The 21,342-nt window shown below is 41.0% G+C and overlaps 1 protein-coding gene across 8 annotated transcripts in view; it reads right to left on the minus strand.

Moving 5' to 3' along the window:
* SRPK2 (SRSF protein kinase 2) overlaps positions 1 to 16,375 on the minus strand; it is a 241,593-nt gene extending 225,218 nt beyond the window's left edge. For 3 of the 8 annotated variants that reach the window (XM_040260802.1, XM_040260801.1, XM_040260798.1), the window contains exons 1-2: positions 16,231 to 16,358; positions 15,583 to 15,637 (exon numbers count right to left, since the gene is read on the minus strand). In XM_040260802.1, coding sequence (XP_040116736.1) covers positions 15,583 to 15,637; positions 16,231 to 16,357 — 182 coding nt within the window. In that variant the 5' untranslated portion in view covers position 16,358. Of the gene's footprint in view, positions 1 to 15,582; positions 15,638 to 15,725; positions 15,897 to 16,230 lie in introns of those variants that run through there. The other 5 variants (XM_040260804.1, XM_040260799.1, XM_040260806.1 and 2 more) reach the window with 3 other exon arrangements.
* Between the last annotated feature and the right edge of the window lie 4,967 nt (positions 16,376 to 21,342).

The following is a 21,342-nucleotide window of genomic DNA, read 5'->3' on the forward strand; positions in this document are numbered from 1 at the left end:
GGGTGGGATGATTTCATAGGGTACTGTTGAAACGTGTATATTATCATATGTGAAGCAGATCATCGGACCAGGTTCGATGCATGAGACAGGGTGTTCAGGGCTGGTGCACTGGGATAAGGAGGGAGGTGGGAGGGGGGTTCTGGATGGGGAACACATGTGTGCCCATGGCTGATTCATGTCGATGTATGGCAAAAACTACTACAATATTGTAAAGTAATTAGCCTCCAATTAAAACAAATAAATTAATTTTTAAAAAAAGAAAGTTGGACACAGGCACATAGGAAGAACATCATGTGATGATGGAGGCAGAGGTTAGGTGATACAGCCCCAAGCCAAGGAATGCCACGAAAGCTGGAAGAGGCAAGGAAGGACCCTCATCTAGAGACTTCAGAAGGAGCTCGGTCATGCTGAGACCTTGATCTCAACTTCCAGCATCTAGAACTGGAAAAGAATAGATTTCTGGGGACTTCTCTGGTGGCCCAGTGGCTAAGACTGTGCACTCCCCATGCAAGGTGTTTGGGTTTGATCCCTGGTCAGGGAATTAGCTCCCACATGCAACTAAAGGTCTAGCAACGCTGCAACTGAAAGATCCTGCATGCTATGACTGAGACCCAGTGCAACCAAGTTACATAAATAATAAATATATATTTAGAAAAATTAAAATAAGGTTCTTGCAACAATCTCTGGGGGCTAAAAACTTTACCTTCTGTGTTCATCCCAGAAAGATCTGCTTTCTGCAGACTACAAGGTAATGTTGAAAGCCAGTGAATCAGAATCTAGCAGCCTAACCAGCACTAAACTGGCTCAGAAACTAAAAACAGGTGACCTTAATTAAGTACCTGCTTCTTCAGTCCCCCTCACTACTCCTTCACTGGAACTTCTGCACTGAAGAACAAAAGAAGAAATAAAGGACTGAAGAATTTTAAGCTCTTTTTCAAGAAACTGCCTTGAAGAAGCACTATAGTATATGAGGGAAAGACCAAGAAACAGTTTTTCCACTTTACATATAATAGAGTTCTAGGCAAAAATTTTATTTTGAAAGCATTCTGCAGGAACTCCTTCATGGTCCAGGGTGAGAGTTTTGCACTTCCGCTCTCAAAAGCATCGATTAAATCCCTGGTCAGGAAACTAAGATCCCACAAGCTGCACGGCACGGCTCTCTGCCCAAACACCATTCTCCTACTACAGAGACTGGAACCACTTGTCCAGGCGCTCTCTCAAGTCCTGGCTACCTTGCTGCATTCTCAGAGCCACAACCTAAGGCAATGCACTTCAGTTGTGACGAGAACACGGTCGATTTTACATCAGTGATACAAACAACACATGGGAAAGTCGCCTACATACATACATACAAGCTTCATTCCAAGAGCATGTTAAGTCCAAAGTTAGCCTTGGTACGCAACCAACCCAGTTGGCTACACAGTACGCAATTGTAAGAGGTTTATAACATTCTCACACAAATAATATTAATACATAAAAAATAAGTGAACAACAAAAAAAATTTTAATCTTGGAAAGTACAGTAGTACAGTACAACAGCTGGCATACAGGGGCTGGCTGGCACCGAGTGAACAGGCAAGAAGAGTTACTGACTGGAGGAGGGAGAGGAGGTGGGAGATGGTAGAGCTGAAGGACGGTCAGCAACAGAAGACCGACAGCAAGCTGCCATTTCACTCACATCTGACACTGATGGCACACACGTTCGCATCTTTGAAAGTTCACAGCTTGAACGTTCGTATGTAGGAGACTTACTGTACATCCTATTTTAGGATAAAACACATCATGCAACCCATCTCCCGGAAAAAAAAACTTTCACTGGAATATTCTAGACATAAAAATAACTGCAGACTCCCTGTGTAACTGGCGGGAACAGCCGACTGGACAGCAGGAACAGCGGCAGCAAGCTCTGTCCCTTGCACCAGAAGCAACAGCAGCACCTGGTGACCAAAGGAAGCCCCGGATACAGGAGGCCCAAGAGCCAGGCGCTGCTTCTCAGTGCACTGTCCTTCTCGTCCCTCCCGGATCTCACACTTCTGCTTCCTGGGGTGGAATCTATCCTTCCTCCCTCCCCGACCCTGCCTGGTGCACACAACTGTCGAGGGGCACCTCTGCTACACTGAGGTACTACAGGGACACGGCACCCACACTGTGCTCGTGAGGGACACACAGCCAAGTTTACAGCAATCAACAATCTCATACAGATGGTCCCTCTTGTCCCTATCCTTTCAGGATCCACATTCTAAGACCCTAACTTGAGAATTATAAAGCTTAAAAATATTTACATTAAGAATATATCCAAAAAATAGCTGGAAAACACACTCTGGAATTGATAGGTCAATTAATTTTGAACTGAATTCAAGTATCAGGGACAAAACTACATTTTGTAGGATTTATCCAGTAAGGCTAAGGACTCAGCATAAAGTATCATATAAGTCCAAGTATAAACCATGGTCTTTTCACAAAAATTATCCCTCAAAAAAGAGAGGTAGTTGCCTTAGATTCTAGTGCTTATAAAGTCTTTAAAGAGATAGACTGCTCTCAGGTATCTTATTTTTAACATAATAAGGCAAAAAAAAAAAAAAAAAAGAATCTTTCAGAGGAAATGAGCAATCAGGACTATAGGAATGCTAGGTTTGGTGGCAGAGGGTGACATAATGATCATTCCCGGAGAAGTCTGACTCAGATGAGTCTTGGTCAGACCGAGAAGAGAGGGAAGGGTCAAAACACTCTTAACTGATGACTGACTGGGGAACTGTCTGAAATCACTTTAATCAATACTAATTTGGGAGGCTTAGAGACATCAACCCAATAAAATCAATTTAAAAACAGGCAAATAATTCCAACATATTTTTGGATTAGAAAAATCCTTCAAGCCAGGCTTCAGCAGTACATGAATTGAGAACTCCTAGATGTATGAGCTGATTTGGAAAGGCAGAGGAACTAGAGATCAAATTGCCAACATCCGTTGGATCACAGAAAAAGCAAGGGAATTCCAGAAAATTACCTACTTCTGCTTAATTGACTACGCTAAAGCCTTTGACTATGTGGATCACTACAAACTGTGGGAAATTCTTAAAGAGATGGGAATACCAGACCATCTTACCTGCCTCTGAGAAAACTCTATGCAGGTCAAGAATTAACAGAAACAGACATGAAACTGATTCAAAATTGAGAAAGGAGTAGGTCAAGGCAGTATACTGTCACCCTGCTTATTTAATTTCTATGTAGAGTACATCATGCAAAATGTCAGGCTGGATGAAGCACAAGCTGGAACCAAGATTGCTGGGAGAAATATCAACAAACTCAGATATGCAGATAATACCACTCTAATGGCAGAAAGTGAGGAGTGAGGAGGAACTAAAGAGCCTCTTATGAGGGTGAAAGAGGAGACTAGAAAAGTTGGCTTAAAACTCAACACTCAAAAAACTAAGATCATGACATCTGGTCCATGGCAAATAGATGGGTGAAAAAATGGCAACAGTGACAGACTTTATTTTCTTGGGCTCCAAAATCACTGCAGTGACTGCAGCCATGAAATTAAAACATGCTTGCTCTGTGGAAGAAATGCTATGACAAACCTAGACAGCATATTAAAAAGCAGAGATATCACTTTGCTGACAAAGGTCCGTATAATCAAAGCTGTGGTTTTTCCAGTAGTCATGTACAGATGTGAGAGCTGGACCGTAAACAAGACTGAGTGCCGAAAAACTGATGCTTTTGAACTGTGGTGCTGGAGAAGACTACCGTGAGTCCCTTGGACAGCAAAGAGATCAAGCCAGGCAAACCTAAAGGAAATCTACCCTGAATATTCACTTGAAGGATTGATGGTGAAGCTGAAGCTCCAATACTCTGGCCACCTGATGCAAAGAGTCAACTCACTGAAAAAGACTTTGATGCTGGGAAAGATTGAGGGCATCAGAAGAAAGGAGTAACAGAGGATGAAGTGGTTGGAGGGCAACACCAACTCAATGGACATGAGTTTGAGCAAACTCTGGGAAATAGGGAGGGACAGGGAAGCCTGGTGTGCTGCAGTCCATGGGGTCGAAAAGAGTCGGACATGACTTTGCTATACACAAATCTTTTTAAGAATTTTCTGGAAAAGTAAGTCAATCGTTAAATGGTAACAAATGCAATTCCAAACAATAAATGAAGGAAAAACAAAAAGGCCTCAGAGTTTCGCAAAAAGTTCATTATACTTGGATAAGATATCCAGTGACAGTATCATCTGTGGATTCAACAATGATACATTTCAGCTTGGACTGACATAAATACCATGTGCTCTCTCTGTACTACCTTTCACAGCTTTTCTATGGCATACAGCAAAGTGGTGGAGAGCAATCCTAAGAGCTCTCATCACAGAAAAATTTTTTTTCTTTCTCTTTATCTATATGACATGATGGAACTTAACTAAATCTACTGTGGTAATCATTTACTCAGTTATGTGCTGTACACCTTAGAGTTACACAAAAATTTATGTCAATTATTTCTCAATAAAACTGGTGGAAAAGTTTTTAAAAATATGTATCATGTGTTCTGGAAAAAACTGATTCAAAAAGCACTTTTCAACATTTTTTTAAATTTTATTTTTATAAATAGAAAAATAAAGACAGCAGTGAATCTCCATAACCAAGTACTCAGCTTCTGCAGTTTCACAATTTTGATAACTTTTTTCAGCTTTACTGAGGTACATAACTGACAAAATTGTATATATTCAAAGTGTACAACATAATTCAACATACAAATCTTTGTAAAACGATTACCACAATCAAGTTAATTAACACAGCCATCACTATACATATTTCCATTTTTTTGTGGTGAGTAAAAAAAGCATTTCTAATAAGTCACTGATGTTACAAATGTGAAATGTCTGAATAAAACTGCTTTATGAAACATGAGGCACTTCTAAATTAATGTATTGGGGAAAATGTTTCAGAAAAATCCAAACGAACCTTTTGGCCAACCCAATATAATGTGTGAATTTAAATGTATTTGTAATTTAGAGATTAAATATCATAAGTGAACATTTAACCACTTCATCTATATCTATAAAATTTTTATTTCCAAGTTGTATAAAATTTTAAATTTCTCACTGGGGAATTAGGGGACTTACAACCAAAGCTGTCTCATAGTCAGGTACATGAAGAATTTTGAAATACAAACAATCTGAAATGTTCCCCTAGAGACATACACAACAAAATAGAGCACCCACACCAAAACAAACGAAAGAAAGAAAAAAAAAAAAGGCTAATAGCTATCCACACAAACCAGGAGTTTAGATTAGGCTGTGCTACCTTTATCCTTAGCTGACAGTGCTCCTGGAATCAAGGCAGGGTACCAGCTTAAAAATCTGTCAACTCCAGGTAATGACTTAAAAAAAAAACAGAATCTAAGATTTGGTGATAAAAATCTAGGGGCCTATTTAGACCTTTGATACAAACACAGAACAAGAAAAAAATGTCTTAATCCTTAATCATCAACACAAGAAATACTTTATCATCTGCCTGGACCAGATGATGAGACAATGATAGGTGAGAAAGGAAGAGAAGGAGGGAGAGATGGAGGTGGGAGGAAGGAAAGAAATACTCACCTCTGAAATATAAAGGCTATCAATGATGAACTAAATTAACAAATCTAATGAACTCTTCTCAAATCTCAGTTTCCTTAAACTTCCTTCTCCCATTTATTTACCCTCTTTAAACTGATCTTTGGCTTCCTTTGTCTTATTTTGTCAATGGCATTCTCCAAGTTTCAGGCTCAAGCCCCTCTTCTCTCCACCCACTTCTCTTCAGTAAGCTGATCTTGCTGTCCCAACTATCCTCAAAGGTATAGTCTAAGTCCCAGCTTCCCACCCGTATACCAACTCCCCATAATGTACCTCCCTTTGGGTAGATGTCACTTCAAATACAGTGTGCCGAAAACAAAATCTCTTGCCCATCTCCAGACAACTCCCAACTTTCTTAATCCTCATTAGGTATAACATTTTCAGTCAAGTTTTATCATTGTTCTTTTATTGCTTTCCTCTTCACATCCTATAATTAGCTAGTTCTAGCCCTGGTGACTCTTAAGAATGTTCCAAAATTGAGAGTCTTAAAAAGGTTCACTATCTTTGAGTTAATATTTCCATTTCTAAGATTACATATAATCTAAGAAAACCTGAAATGCAAAGATGTTCACTGAAATATTATAATGCCTGACAGTAAACATTTTCTAGCAACAAATATTCAAACAAATTAAGCAGTTAAGCACTGTCATTAATAATTATGAGAAAATATTAAGAATATTAAAAATGTTAATGACAAAATAGCAAATAATGACAGCAGGATACAAAATCATGTACGAGATAATTAAATAACACACAAAAGAAACAAAGATTGAAAGAAAAATACCAAAATATTAACAATTTTTCATTTGTGAGTATCTTTTTCATTTTCATTTGTGAGTATCTTGCTAGATAGTGACAACGTGAGTCATTTTTGTCTTCTTCTTTCTTTTTGGCTCTGCCATGAGGGATCGTAGTTCCCCAACTAGGGATGGAACCCAGGCCCTGGCAGTGAACTCAGTAACTCAGTATTATTTTAAACTAAACAGCAAAAATAAACTGGAGGAGGAACTTAGAAATATAATCTTAATAATATGCAAGAACAGCCAAAAAATTCTGAAACCAAGAATGACAAAGTGTATATGGGATATGTGGGAGAGCCCTTGACCTACAAAAGCCTAAAAAGTACTCAGAACTACAGTAATTAAAACAATAGGGAACTAAAGCAGGAACAGAGAAGTCAACACCTCAATACTCATATACAGAGAGACGCAAGAGTTGGGATGACGAGACAAATCATTTTGAAAAAAAAAAAAAAAAGACAGCAACAACCAAATCCTAATAACTGCAGCCAAACTTTACTGAACATTTACCATGAGTACACAACCTAGGGCCAGAGGTCTTCTCTATTTGGATTTTCCAAAGACAATATGGCATGGTGCCCATATCATGTACCATGTAAGATTCCAACAAAGTCTGCTGCTGCTGCTGCTAAGTCGAATTAGTTGTGTCTGACTCTGTGCGACCCAGATGGCAGCCCACCAGGCTCCGCCGTCCTTGGGATTCTCTAAGCAAGAATACTGGAGTGGATTGCCATTTCCTTCTCCAGTGCATGAAAGTGAAAAATCAAAGTGAAGTTGCTCAGTCGAGTCTGACTCTTAGCGACCCCATGGACTTCAGCCTTCCAGGCTCCTCCGTCCACGGGATTTTCCAGGCAAGAGCACGGGAGTCGGGTGCCATTGCCTTCTCTACCAACAAAGTCTAGGAGCATGCTTTTATTTTTTTAAGGAGCATGCTTTTAAAACATGCAGCCTACAGCCTTCCTCTTCTCAGAGGAAGAAGATAGCCTCCTTCTGTACAAAACAGACCTGTGCTCTAATCCCATCCCCTCCTGTCAACTCAAGGCTTTTGCTCCAAATGCCTCGTTAGTCATTTGCTTACATTTGGCAGGGGGGAAAAAACACTTCTCAAGAACCACTTTCTCTTTACCTTTTCTCCTTGACATAAAGAAAGCTTATTTAACTAGTAATCTTTAAAAAGAAAAAAAAAAAAAAAGATTACCCTGTCATCTCATTCACTCATGGGGCTACAGGTCTCTGTGTCCAAACACACTGTGCTGAGACTGCTCCAGCTGTGGGCTTAACAATTTCCTACTTGCCAAAGTCAAAAGGCCAACACTAGGGTTCATCTCACTTGAATTTTTTTTTCCCCTCGCAGATTGTGCTCTACTGACCATTCCCTTCTTGAAATGTCCTTGGTAACTGAATCAGCTTTCTCCTTGCTCTCCTATCCCTCTGCCTCCTCCTTTACCCTACCTATGGCTTTCTTTTTCACACGTTCAACACCTTCAGCCAGCTGCCACCACCAACTCCAGTTACCGTTTCTAACCGGAGCTCTCCCAGTGCTCTAGCAGTCAACACTGACCAATACCTCTAACTGGCAGTGAACCAGACACCTCTAACTGCCTAACAAAAGCCATCATTAGCTTTTTCCAAAGCTGCTGCACATTCTCTATCTTGAGGAATGGCAACACCATCCACAAATTTAGCTAATTCAGAAACCTGGGGTTCATTCCAGTCTCCTCTCACTCTCCTCTGACATTAAACATTAAATCCAGTAAATTCTACTCCCTTAATATCTACCAGTCTCCTGAAGCCTCCTGCAATGGCCCCCTAATGGCTCTCTTGCCTCTAAGCCATTCTCCACACAGCAGCTAGAGTAATCTCTCTAGAACATCTTAATCTGCATCCTCAGCAATGAACCCCACTCAGCACTCACCACACCTGCACCCCAGACTTACCTCTCTGCTCGATATTTCAGGAATTCAAGCATGCCACTTATACCCCTACATGTTAACATCAACTGCAACAAAGCTTCTGCTTGGAAGACCCTCACCCTGCCCCCTCCTATTTACTTGGCAAATTTTTATTGGCTCTTCAAGATCCAGTTTAATACAACTCTCTGTAAATCTACTAAAAACTACTGAACTGTACACTTTAAGCAGATGAACTATATGGTATGTAAATTAGATCTCAACAAAATTCATAATTTTCTGTAAGAAATAAGGCTTACATTCCATTATTTTAATGGGCAAAAAACAAAACAAGCACTTCACAAAACAGAAAATTCAAATGACCAATAAATATACAAAAAGATGTTCAAAAGCATCACTCAGGCAAATGCAAGTTAAAACCTCAATGAGACATCAGTACACACCCAGAATGGCTAAAATTAAAAAGAAGGACACGATCAAATATTACAAAGACATGGAACAACTGAAACTCCATACATTGTGGATGGGAATGTAATGCAGTTCAATCAGAACTATTTCATGAAGTTGGGGAAAATATCTTTGCAAGTACTACTAAGCATACACCTCTTCTATAACCTAGCAATCCCACTGCTAGAACATATCCCCAAGAGAAACAACTGCAAATGCCCACAAAGGGACATGTATAAGAATACTTGTAGCTGCTTTATTCATAATGACTAAAAACTGAAGGAAAAAAATTGTGGTAGTGTATTCATTCAATGGAACATCAGAAAGTAGTAACAGACTAAGGGTACAACTAGTACTTGCAACAATACAGACAAATCTCACAGATACAATGCTGCATGAAAGAAGCTAGAACCTAAAGTATATACCATATGATTCCACTTATAAGAAGTTCAAGAACAGGCAAAACCAACCAATAATGACACATACCAGCAAAGTGGTTACCTCTGGGCAGCAGAGTATAAACGGGGAGAGGTTTGAGGAACCATATGGCGGGCTCGATTGCTGGATCTGGAAGACCCCCTGGAGTAGGAAATGGAACCCACTTCTGTATTCTTGCCTGGAAAATTCCAAGGACAGAGAAGTCTGGCAGGCTACACAGGGTGTCACAAAGAGTCAGACACCACTGCAAGACTGAGCACACACACAGTATTGGAAGGGTCTGCATTCTGATCTGAGTGGTGGTGACAAGGATATAAATGAATGTAAAAATCATCAAGCTATACACTGAAGATTAGAGCTCTTTACTACATTACTATACACACATGACTGTATATATGCTATAGCTCAGTTTTGAGAAAACAAAAATATGCATAAGCAAACTATAATTAACAGTACTGCATTATATACTTGAAAAGTCAAGAGCAAAGAGCTTAAATGTTATCACCACAAAAGAAAAAAGTAATTATACGAGAGGATGGAGGAGGTATTAACTAATCTTAATGTGGTAATCATTTCACAGACGTTTCCCTGGTGGCTCAGCAGTAAAGAATCCGCCTGCCAATGAAGGAGACAAGGGTTCAATCTCTGGGTCAGGAAGATGCCCTGGAGAAGGAAATGGCAACCCACTTCAGTATTCTTGCCTGGGAAATCCCATGGACAGAGGAGTCTGGCAGGCTACAGGCCATGGGGTCACCAAGAGTCGGATATAGGACTTAGCGACTAAACAACAACAAATCATTTCACAATACATACATACACCAAATCATGTTGTACACCTTAAACTTACGTATGTTATATGGCAATGATATCTTAATAATAATAAAGATGGAAAAAATATGCACAGATAAAAGGATAATGCATCAAATATACATATACACATATAATTCAATTATTTAAAGACAAAAATATGTACATATAAAAAGATAACACACCAAAATAATTGGCGGAACTACAATGGATGTCTATTTCTTTTTTTTTGTTTTTGTTTTTTGTTTTTTTTTGGATGTCTATTTCTTTAAACTGTTTTATACTATTTTTTTCCTTTTTAGCCACGCCACACAGTTTGCAGGATCAAGTTCCTGACCAGGGATCGAACCTGTGCCCCCTGCATAGAAGCTCCAAGTCCTAACCACAGGATCGCCAAGGAATTCCCTGAATTTTCTACCATGACCATATTACTTTTATCATTTAAAATTAACCTATTGATTAAAATAACAAAGTTAAAATCCAACAAGGTCTCAACAATCAATGTCCCTTAACAATCAAAGCACCACTGTACCTAAATCTTACAGCACTCACCACACCATTCTGCAATGGTCTGTTGCCCAGGTAATCTCCCCTACTTGCCAGTTAGCATAGGGATTTAGCTTATTCTTTCTAGCATCCAACACACTGGCAAGCACTAGGTATCTGCAGCACTAGGTATCTGCTTCATATATATTTGTTGTATTGAACAGCTTTGTTGGTATATAAAAATAATTGTTAAATACACAACAGTATAATAAAGTTAAGAAGTCAAAAATAAGTGATTTCCTTCCATAGGAGGAATTTCAAAGTCATGGGCTTGTGAGCTTGAGTTTATACTACAGGGTACACTTAAGGCTTACCTAGTAAGATATAAACTTGTATGACAGCATTCCTAAATTGCCTCACCTATGACTTACTGACCCAATGCCACCAATCCCATGCCTACCATTTTCTGTGGCAGTCAGAACTCATACATACTCTAAGAATATAGATAACCAACCAGCTCCACCAGCCAATAGAAAGTTAAGAGCCCAAAGGATACAGAATTCCATCACCAATACCATATACACAGATCACAAATATCACGCAGAGAAGAACAGAGAGAGCAACAGACACCAAGAGACCAAGTTGCTAACTTGCTAGAAAGTCAAAATGCAGACTAAGTCCTCCAGCAATCATACTCTTGGGTACCCTACATAAGTGGAAAAAACATGTTTACATTAAAAACCTGTTACAGGAATGTTTAGCAGATTTATAAACTATCCATGTGTCCTTCAACAGATGAATGAATAATGGATAAACAAACTGTGAAATGCTACTCAGCAAGAGCAACAGAAAGAAGTTACCAATACACCAGCAACAAAGATGAGACTGAAGGGCAGTATGCTGTCTGAGAAAAATGAATCTCAAAAGGTTACATACTCAGATTTCCTGGTGGTCCAGTGATTAAGACTCCATGCTTCCAATGCAAGGACACAGGTTCAATCCCTGGTTAGCAAACTAAGATCCCATATGCCCCACAGTGCAGCCAAAATACATACATTAACTTAAAAAATAGTAATTTTTAAAGTTGCATATTATGATTTCATTTATACAATTTTCTCAAAGTAGCAAAATTACAGTGATGAACAGATCAGTGGGGGGGGGTTGGGCTAAAGAGAGAGTATGATTACTAAAAAGTACAAGAGAAGTTACATTGTGACAATGAAACAGTTCTGAATTCTAATCGTCGAGATGATTTCACCAGTGATAACACTTGATAGAACTGCACACATACACAATGCATGTAAAAACTAGCAAAACCTTACTTGAGTTAAGTACTGTGTCCAAGTCAATTTTCTGGTTTTGACAATGTTCTAGGTTATAGAATATACTACCACTGGGGAAAGATGGACAAAGCAAACACTGGGAACCCTGTACTGTTTTTGCAAATTCCTGCAAATTGTATTATTTCAAAATAAAAAGTTTTAACTTAAAAAAAGGTGTTAAAAAAAGTTAGCCAAAAAAGTTTAAAACACAAATGTTCAACTAAAACACAGTACACCAAAACAATAAAATGTTACTTGGCAATATAAAGGAATGAAATACCAATACATGCTATAACATAGATAACCTTAGAAATATTATGCTAAGAGAAAGCAAGCAGACAGAAGATTATATATTGATGATTCTATTTATATGAAACATCCAGAATAGCTAAGCTTATAGAAACAGAAAACAAATTAGTGACTGCTGTGGGCAAGGGAGAATGGGAAGCAACAACTATAGGGTTTCTTTTTTGAGGTGATATAAATGTTCCAGAATTAGATAACAGTTGCACAACTTTGTAAATATATTTTTAAAAAAGCAAATTACATACTTGAAAAACTAAATTTTTAAAAAATAAAATTTTATGGTATGTGAATTATGTTTCAAGAAAAAGTTGCAGGTGAGGAAAAAAGTTATTTTACTCTTTAAATTAAAAAATTATATACAGTTGCACAGGCCCCCAAAATAAAATCTATCACAAGACATGTGTTTTAGCCAATTCTTCAGGTTTGATTTGCGCTTGAATGACACTGTAGCTCTTCCCTGCTGCCTGTTACTCACAAAGCAGCACAATTAATAATCAGCAAACTAAAATCAGTGACAATCTAACAAGCTAACAATCTCAGTTGAAATATCTTAATCTCATTTCTCACAACTACAAATACTAGCATTCTAAAAAAGGAGCCTACAGGAAGTGGTTCAAGTCATAAAAACTCACAGAACTGAACTGAATTAAAATGAATGAAGTGGCACTTGTACATACAAGCAGATAATGATAAAAGTAGATCATATTGCATCAAGCCAGGCCTATATAGTCATAAAACTCAAGTGTGCCAGTCATTATACTAAAATTAGATCTATACTCCCTCTCCCGCTCTGGAAAACTAAGTAAAAACCAAAAACACTGGGCATCTGGAGACCCGAATTTTGGTTCAAACTAAGCTAATTGTGTGACCTTACTCTCTATCAGAGCTGTCTGTAAAATGAGGAAAACCTCTGAGGCTACCAGTCTCCTCAAGTCCCTCCACCATCACTTCTCTCCCCACACCACTTCAAGTCAAGTCACCAGAGTTCTCCCCAATTACTATGGAAGGCAAGCTCTCAGTGTGCAATTCTTCCCACCACTCATAATCCATTCTCCACATTAACAGCCAGTATACTTTTTAATAGGAATCAGATCCCGCCACTCCTATCTGTGTGCCTCTCAAGGGCCTACAAGGCCAGGCCCTACCCATTTCAACTCCTCCCAAATCACCATCCTCTCCAGTAGCACTCTAGCCACTCTGACCTTTGGGTTCCTCCAACATTCCTAGCCCATTCCTCCCCAGGCCTTTGCCATACTCCCATCTTCTCTTTATTCTAAATTCTATTCAAATGCCACCTCCTCAGAGAACTGAGAGTGAGCTCTGGTCTCAGTCTGCCTAGACTGAACTTAACAGTTGGACATGTTGCTTACTCATGCTATGCCTCTACTTCATCTGTAAAGTGGTGATAACTACAGTGTCTGCCTCACAGGATGACCACCAAGGATAGATAGATAGAAACTAGAGCCACAAATTGGCACAGTTTTCAAATGTTATCTATCACTGTACTTAATGCACCCCATCTTCACTTTCTATCTTCATGGCATTATCCGGAATCGTCTTTGTCATTGGTTCTGAAGCCCCAAGAGACACAGCTTCATAAACTTTGCTTTTCTTGCTCAAAGCTCTACCAATGTATTCTAGGAATGGCATACAAATACTTGTTGAATATATGAATAAAGCAATATCAAGGATTCCTTTAATATTGCCATGATTCAAAGAATTAAGTGAAAAATGACACTGCCTCAATCAAACAGATCTACATATACATATATCCATCTACACAGCCTCACACAGCCATCCCCAAAACTAAGGGCATGCTTTTTTCCAACTCCTTTTAACTTTTCTGAACAAAATGGGCTATGTAGGAAGAAATGCTTAAATTTGAAAGTCGTGACCAAAACTCAAGAGCCAAAACACTACAGTTCTTATGGGCTACTTATGGGCTAAATTTCCATCATTTACCGAAGGAAACCTCAAATATAAGATTGATAGTGTTAATTTTTAAAGTTCCTAAATCTACCAAATATCCACTGCGATTTAAAATCTTAAGAATTCAATTTTTACCCATCAATTTAAGCCCTTAATAAATATGTTTCCCTCTTTCTAGTAGTAGGCTTGTTTGAGGGCGGGGTGCTTGTTTTTAAGAAAGGCTTTATTATACAGGTATCAACATTTTGTGACATCCTGAACTTACGTTCAAGTAAATACCATGATACATCACGTTAGTAATGACTTAACGCAGCTTTCATAGATGCCACCAATGGTTATGAAATTCGCTAGGCAGACACCAAAGTGAATGAGAAGGGGAAAAGTCTAAGACGCTGCAGGCTAGTGCCCCAAAGAAAACATACCAACGAGAAATGCTTTGTGATTTTATTTAAAGATGATCACGGACTATCCCCATAATACCAAATAAACCATAGAGTATTTCTTGCTCAAATGGAAGAGCGAAGCCACAAATCTAGGAGGAGGAGTAAAGATTCTGAACGCTAGTAGATTCTTCAAAATTAGGGGGAGGAAAGGGAAAGGAGACGCGGCGGCGCTCTGCGGTGTCGGAGCAGCTCTCCAGGAAAGGCTTCCCGGGCGCCGGCCGCTCCCACTCCGGTCCGCGGCCAAGCTGGAGGTGGCTGGCGGCTGGCACGTTTGAAATATCACCACCCTATTCATCTCCTCCCGGCACAATGAGGGGCTGGGCAGCCGCGCCGGGGACCGCCTGCGCACACGCCCACCCGCCCCGCGCAGCCCAAGACCCGGGCGCACCCGCGGCTCAGCGAAGTCACGCTCGGCCCGGGCAGAAAGTTTCGGAGGGAAAAAAAAAAAAAAATCCAAGCGCCGAAACTCACAGGTCTCGGAGCTGAATTCGCGCCAGGAACACGCCCGAGGCAAACCACTTGACAACCAGCTCGGGTTTTCAGCAAAAAGGCCGAGAGGCGGGGGCCGAGGAGAAAGAGGAGGCAACATGCATATACATACGTACATACACACACACACACACAAACACACACACACAAACACACAGCTCCTCTTCCTCTAGCGCCCCGGCGCCCAGGTGGGAGCGATGCCGCAGCCTCACGCCCGGACGCAGCGCCGGACGCCAGCGCCCCTTCCTGGAAGGCTCGCGACCCCCCGGCCAGCTAGGAGAGCAAAGGGGAGGGTGCGCACGCCCCACGCCTCCTCGCCCGTCCGCCCCTGACGGCCGCGGCGACAGGAGGCCGGAGAGGCCTGGGGTCCGGGGATGCTCAGCCGGCCGGCCGGCCGCGGGCTCGCGTGCGCCCCTCCCCCGCCCTCCCGCCCCTCCCCCCGGGCCGCCCGCGGGGCGCGCAGGAGGCGAGCGCCGGCGTCCCGGGGGATCAGCCCGCCCGCCCGCCGGCTCCAGGAATCCGGGCAACTTTCCCCTGCTCGGTCGCGGGCAACCCCCGACAGGGCGGGGACGGGCGTCTGGGGACTAGCGCTATGTGGACTCACTTTTTCGGATGTTTCTCCCTTTTCGGCCTCCGCTTTCGGGCCTGAATGGCCAGCACTGAGGAAAGAAGACACACATTAACGGTCGGGCAGGCCGGCCTGCGGGGCCACGTGGCGGAAAGGAGGGGACGCTGTGGGCCACTCACCTTTCCGGGAACTCATCCCGACGAGGCGCCAGAGGGGCGGGGGGCTTCGCGGCGGCGGCGGCGGCGGCGGCGGCGGCAGCAGCAGCGACGCGGGAGCCAAGCCGAGCTGCAGCCTTCACTCGCTCCGCCGGCCGGGAGGAGGCGGGAACCGCGCCTGCGCCGCCGCCGCCGCCGCCGCCGCTCCCGCGGGGGGGCCCAGAAAAACCCGCCCCCGGCCGGCCCCGCCCCCGGCCCCGCCGCCGCCCCCGCCCCCACTCGCCCAGTGGGGTCGAGACCCCCGTGCCGGTCCGGCCCGCGCGCCCCGCACCCACGCGACTGGTCCACCTGTGCGGAAGTGACCCCACACACGCGACCACCGCCACTCCCTCCCACGCCTCCCCCGCCCCAGCCCGCCGCCCAGGCCTCCGCCTCCTGCGCCCCCGCGGCTGCCCCAGGCCTCCTGCCTTTCCCCGGCACCCGGCCCGCGCGACCCTCCCCCTCCAACCACAGCCTCTCCCCTACCCACCCCGGCCGATCGCGCCACACGTCTCTCCATGCGCTCTTCCCTGGCCGGCGCCTCCGCGGGTCTCACACCACCTTTCCTCACGCGGCCTCTTCTCCCCCTTTGCTCCTCTACATCCTTGCATCCCCATGAGCGCCACTTCCTCCTCTCCGGCGGGTGTGGAAAGGGCACAGGACCAAGAGCTGAGAAACCTGGGTCTTTCACTAGCTGTGTGACCTTGGAAAAGTCCTTTTATCTCTCATCTTTACCTACCCACAGGATTGCTTGAGTGTAAAGAAAAAGATGCAAACAGTAGAATTAAGTAGGATTACGCTTTTGCACAGGAATTAAAAGTCCAGTTCAATAAATGCCAAGTGTATAACAATTATAACACAAGCCACCAAGGAGTTATTCCTTACTATGAGGAAATTGACTCCTGAAGAGGTTAAAAAGTTTACCCAACAATGATTCAAATTTAGGCCTAGCTGACTCTAATCAACTTGATTGGGGGAAAAAATGTTTTTGAAAGATACTCATCCTGATCATTTACTCTGTCAACTGTATTCTTAGCTCATCAGGGGAGCTAGTTGTATTTTAAAGATCCTTAAACCAACTTGAACAGCGCTGCTTGAACTTAAAGAGCTTTTTACAATACTTTCTTGATTTTTTATTTTAAAAAATATCAAAAGTACCGAAAAGTTGAGAAAAATATCGTGAACATCCGTATTAACCCATATTCACCAATTTTGAACATTTCCCCAGATTTGCTTTCCCTGTGTGTGTGGAGGGGGTGTGTTGTTTATGATAAACCATTTCAGTTTTTTGTAGACTTTGTTACTATTGAGTATCTACTAAGAACAAATACTCTCCGACGTAATCATAATTCCATTATCACTGCAAGAAAATTTAGTTATCATTATGAGTAACATACAGGAGCCATATTCAAATCTCCAAAATGTCCTTTTTAGTGGACCTTTTTCTCAATCTGGAATACAATCAAAGATCATGCATTACACTTAATTGTCATGTCTTTTTAAGCTCCTGTAGTCTAGAATAATCCCTAGTTTTGTTTTTTGCTTTAATAACATTCACTTTTTTGAAGAATTCCACTGTTTCCAGAATGTTGTTCAGTTTGTATTCATCTGCTCCCTATTAGATTCAAGTAAAATAATTTTGTCATCTACACTAAATAGATGATATTAAGTTCATTTTGGGGAGCCTGGTGGGCTGCCGTCTATGAGGTCGCACAGAGTCGGACACGACTGGAGTGACTTAGCAGCAGCAGCAGCAGCAGTAGCAGCAGTATACTGCATCAAGAGAGATACAATGTCTATACTATTATTGGTGATGTTACATTGTAATCATTACTCCATGGTAAAGATACATTTTTTTCCTTTGTATTTAAAAAGTAGTCTATGTGAAAAATGGGCGAGAGACTTAGACATTTCTCCAAAGATTAACAAATGGCCAACACGAAAAGATGATACATCAACATGAAATGATGTACAGCATATTTCAGTTCAGTTCAGTTCAGTTCAGTTGCTCAGTCGTGTCCGACTCTGTGACCTCATGAACCGCAGCACTCCAGGCTTCCCTGTCCATCACCAGCTCCTGGAGTTCACTCAGACTCATGTCCATCGAGTCAGTGATGCTATCTAGCCATCTCATCCTCTGTCGTCCCCTTCTCCTCCTGCCCCCAATCCCTCCCAGCATCAGAGTAGACAGATGCAAAGCAAAACCAAAATGAGATAGCACTTCACATCTACAAGCATGACTATAATTTTTTTGTAATGAAAAACAAGTGTTAGTGAGGATAAAGAGATGTTGGAATACTCATACATTAGTGGTGGGAATGTAAAATGGTGCAATCACTGCGGAAAATTGTTTCCCAATTCCTCAAAAGCCTAAATATACAATCATCAGCAGTTCCACTCCTAGTTGTATATCCAAAAGAATTGAAAACAGGCATTCAAATCCTTGCACACAAATGTTCAGAGCATCACTAATCATAGTGGCCAAAAGATTAGAAACAACCCAAATATCCACCAGAATATGAATGAATAAATAAATTGTGGTACTGACAAACAATGAAATATTTTTCAGCCATAAAAAGGAATGAAGTACTGGTAGATGCTACAATGTGGATGAACCTCAAAAACATTTATGCCAAGTGAAAGAAACCAGACTCAAAAGGTCATCTAGTGTTCTATTCCATTTATATGAAACATTCAGAATAGGCCAATTCACAGAAAGGAGATTGGTGATGGTCCATGACTGGGGGGAGGGGAAATAAGGCGCAATTGCTCAACAGATAAGGGGTTCTATTTTGTAGTGATGAAAATGTTTTGGAGTTAGGGAAAGGTGATGGTGGCAAAACCCTGCAAATGTACTAAATGCCACTGAATTGTTCTCTGTAAAATGATTAACACATTTGGTGAATTTCATCTCATTAAAAAAAAAAACAACTGGGGCAATGCTTAGAGAGACTGTGTGAGTACCCTTTCCAAGAATCCTTCACTCTGTGACCTAGCATCTATCCAAGATGTTTGCCTGAATCAATTACTACTATAATGGTTGGAGAATAATGATATTATAATCCTGTCCTTCCATCTATGGAATTAGGTGACATGCTTATGTAAGGAAGAGCTTTCACTTCTCCTGCCAGGCCTTTGTTTTCTGTTTATTTTTGTCTTAATTTTTGTTTCTTGTCTTTAGTATCAGTATTGACAATTGACAGTTATTACTGTCTCTTTGATTTTTGCTTCTTGACTTGTCCCATATTTGACCAGGGAAGATGCTTTGAAATTTCAGTGTCTTTGGACATGTTCCAATCAGTTTCTGAGCACCTCTTTACTTTCTGGTACAAAATGTTCCAGGAAACCTTGTGCTATCCCTAACTGGGTCTTTAGAACCAGTCTTTTCTCCAGTTTTGGTTCCTAAAGGAATCTGAGTTTGAAACCACTTTATTATTTTTAACAGCTTTATTAAGAAATAATTCACATATCATATTATTCACCCACTTAAAGTACAAAATTCAATGTTTTTTAATATATTCACATGACTGCACAACCACCACCACAATGATTTTAAAGCATTTTTGTCACCCCTGTAAGAATCTTCATAGCTGTTAGCGGTCACTCCCCATTCCCCACAACCTCCTTTTGCACCAAGCCCTAACCAACCACTAATCACCCTTCTGTCTCTAAAGACTTGCCTATTCTGAACAGATCATATAAATGCAATTCTACCATATGTGGCCTTGTGACTGGCTTCTTTCTAAGCTTAATGTTCAAGCAAATCTGCGGCTTTACTTTGCATAACCTTGAGTATGTTATTTAATCACAACATCTGAAAAACCGTAATAATATCAATACCAATCTTCCCAGATCAATATGATAATCAAATAATCAATAGATGGCAATTATCAGGAACATTATTTGGGAGACACATACCCAATCTGCTGGATCTTTTACATTCATTCAACAAATACTTATCAAACACCTGTTATATAATAGACATTATTCTAGATATGAAATTGACAGCATAGAAAACACACAAAAATCCTCCCTTCATAAAGCTTACTTACATTCTACAGCCAAAAGATAGAAAATAAACCCAATAAATATGCAAAATATATACTCTGTTTACCAGATGGTAGTAGCATCTAGGAAAAGAAAAAAACAGTAACCTGTTGGGATGGTGTTTAGGAAAGATCTCACTGAGGAGGTGTGTGTGTGTTACTCAGTCATGTCCAAGTCTTTGCATCCCTATGGACTGTAGCCCTCCAGGCTCCTCTGTCCATGGGATTCTCCAGGCAAGAAAACTGAAGTGGGTTGTCATTCCCTTCTCCAGGGGATCTTCCTGACCCAGGCATCAAACCCAGGTCTCCTGCACTACAGGCAGATCCTTTACTGCTGAGCTGCCAGGGAAGTCCCCACTGAGAAGGCAACACTTATTTAAAGACTTTAAGGTGATTTTGCCAATCTTTGTATTTCTATAAATTAGAAGAGAACTACATTTGCCACCGAGAATATTTATGAATTTATTGAATTAAAATACACCAACCTAATCATTAGTGAACAACTTTACACATACTATGTTAGATGCTTAAAGAATGATAAATTATGAACCTCTGTCAATTTGGAAATTAAAATTGTCTTTGAGATGCATGAAAATTTAGAATGACATTTGAAGGAAATAAGAAAGTAATAGAGTAGGAGTTTAATTTTTTCTACCATCATTTCTACATAAATCAAATTAATTATGTGAATATTATAATTAAAAAGGAAAGTATTAAAACTAGATGTAGGTGTCTATACCAGTCCAAAATAAATGAAAAGGGTAGTACATATGCATTTTCCCCCTTCTAGCACAATGGAATTCCACACATCATATTAATTTTTATCAAATATAGAAAAAAAACAATGCTATAAATCCAACTTCAGTATTTCCAGGGAGAGTTACTGAATCATGATATATCTTAGAAGGTATATTGAGTATGTCATAGAATTGTAAATAGACTTGAGAGGTCAAGTAATTCATCTTGGGGCCCTTAGTGGATGAAAACCTAGCCTCCTTCTAAAAATTCCCCAAAACCTTTAAATTTTTAGGAAAGTTTCTTTATATTTAATCTACAGCTTCTATTATGAAGGTTAAGCCTATCTCTTGTTATTTCATTACAGCATATTTCTCCGTGGCACTAGCACCATTATAACAGAAATTAGTGTACAGAATAGAGCCAAACTGTCAAAGTTCAAATTCTAGTTCTGCCAGTAGCTGGGTAACCTTGGACAAGTTCCTTAGTTTCTCTGTTGCCTCAGTTTCCTGATCTACAAATGCAGAGAGTAATATTACCTACCTTATACATTTGTTGGAGTCTTTTCACATTAAATGCTTAGAGAAGGATCCAAGTGTCCCCCCCACAAAATTAGCTATTTACATGTGTTTGCACATTAAGATGTGTATTACTTATATACTGCTGCATACCAAACCTCTCCCAAATTTAGCAACTTAAAACAACAAGAATTTATCATCTCACGATTTCTGTGGTTCAGGAACTTGGGAGCAGACTAGCTGGAAAACGATGTCATCTGTGGCTGCAGTCATCTGGAGGCTTGAGGAAGGCTGAGAGATCTG

The sequence above is a fragment of the Oryx dammah genome, unplaced genomic scaffold (genome assembly GCF_014754425.2).
Source record: "Oryx dammah isolate SB20612 unplaced genomic scaffold, SCBI_Odam_1.1 HiC_scaffold_18, whole genome shotgun sequence".
Taxonomy (NCBI): domain Eukaryota; kingdom Metazoa; phylum Chordata; class Mammalia; order Artiodactyla; family Bovidae; genus Oryx; species Oryx dammah.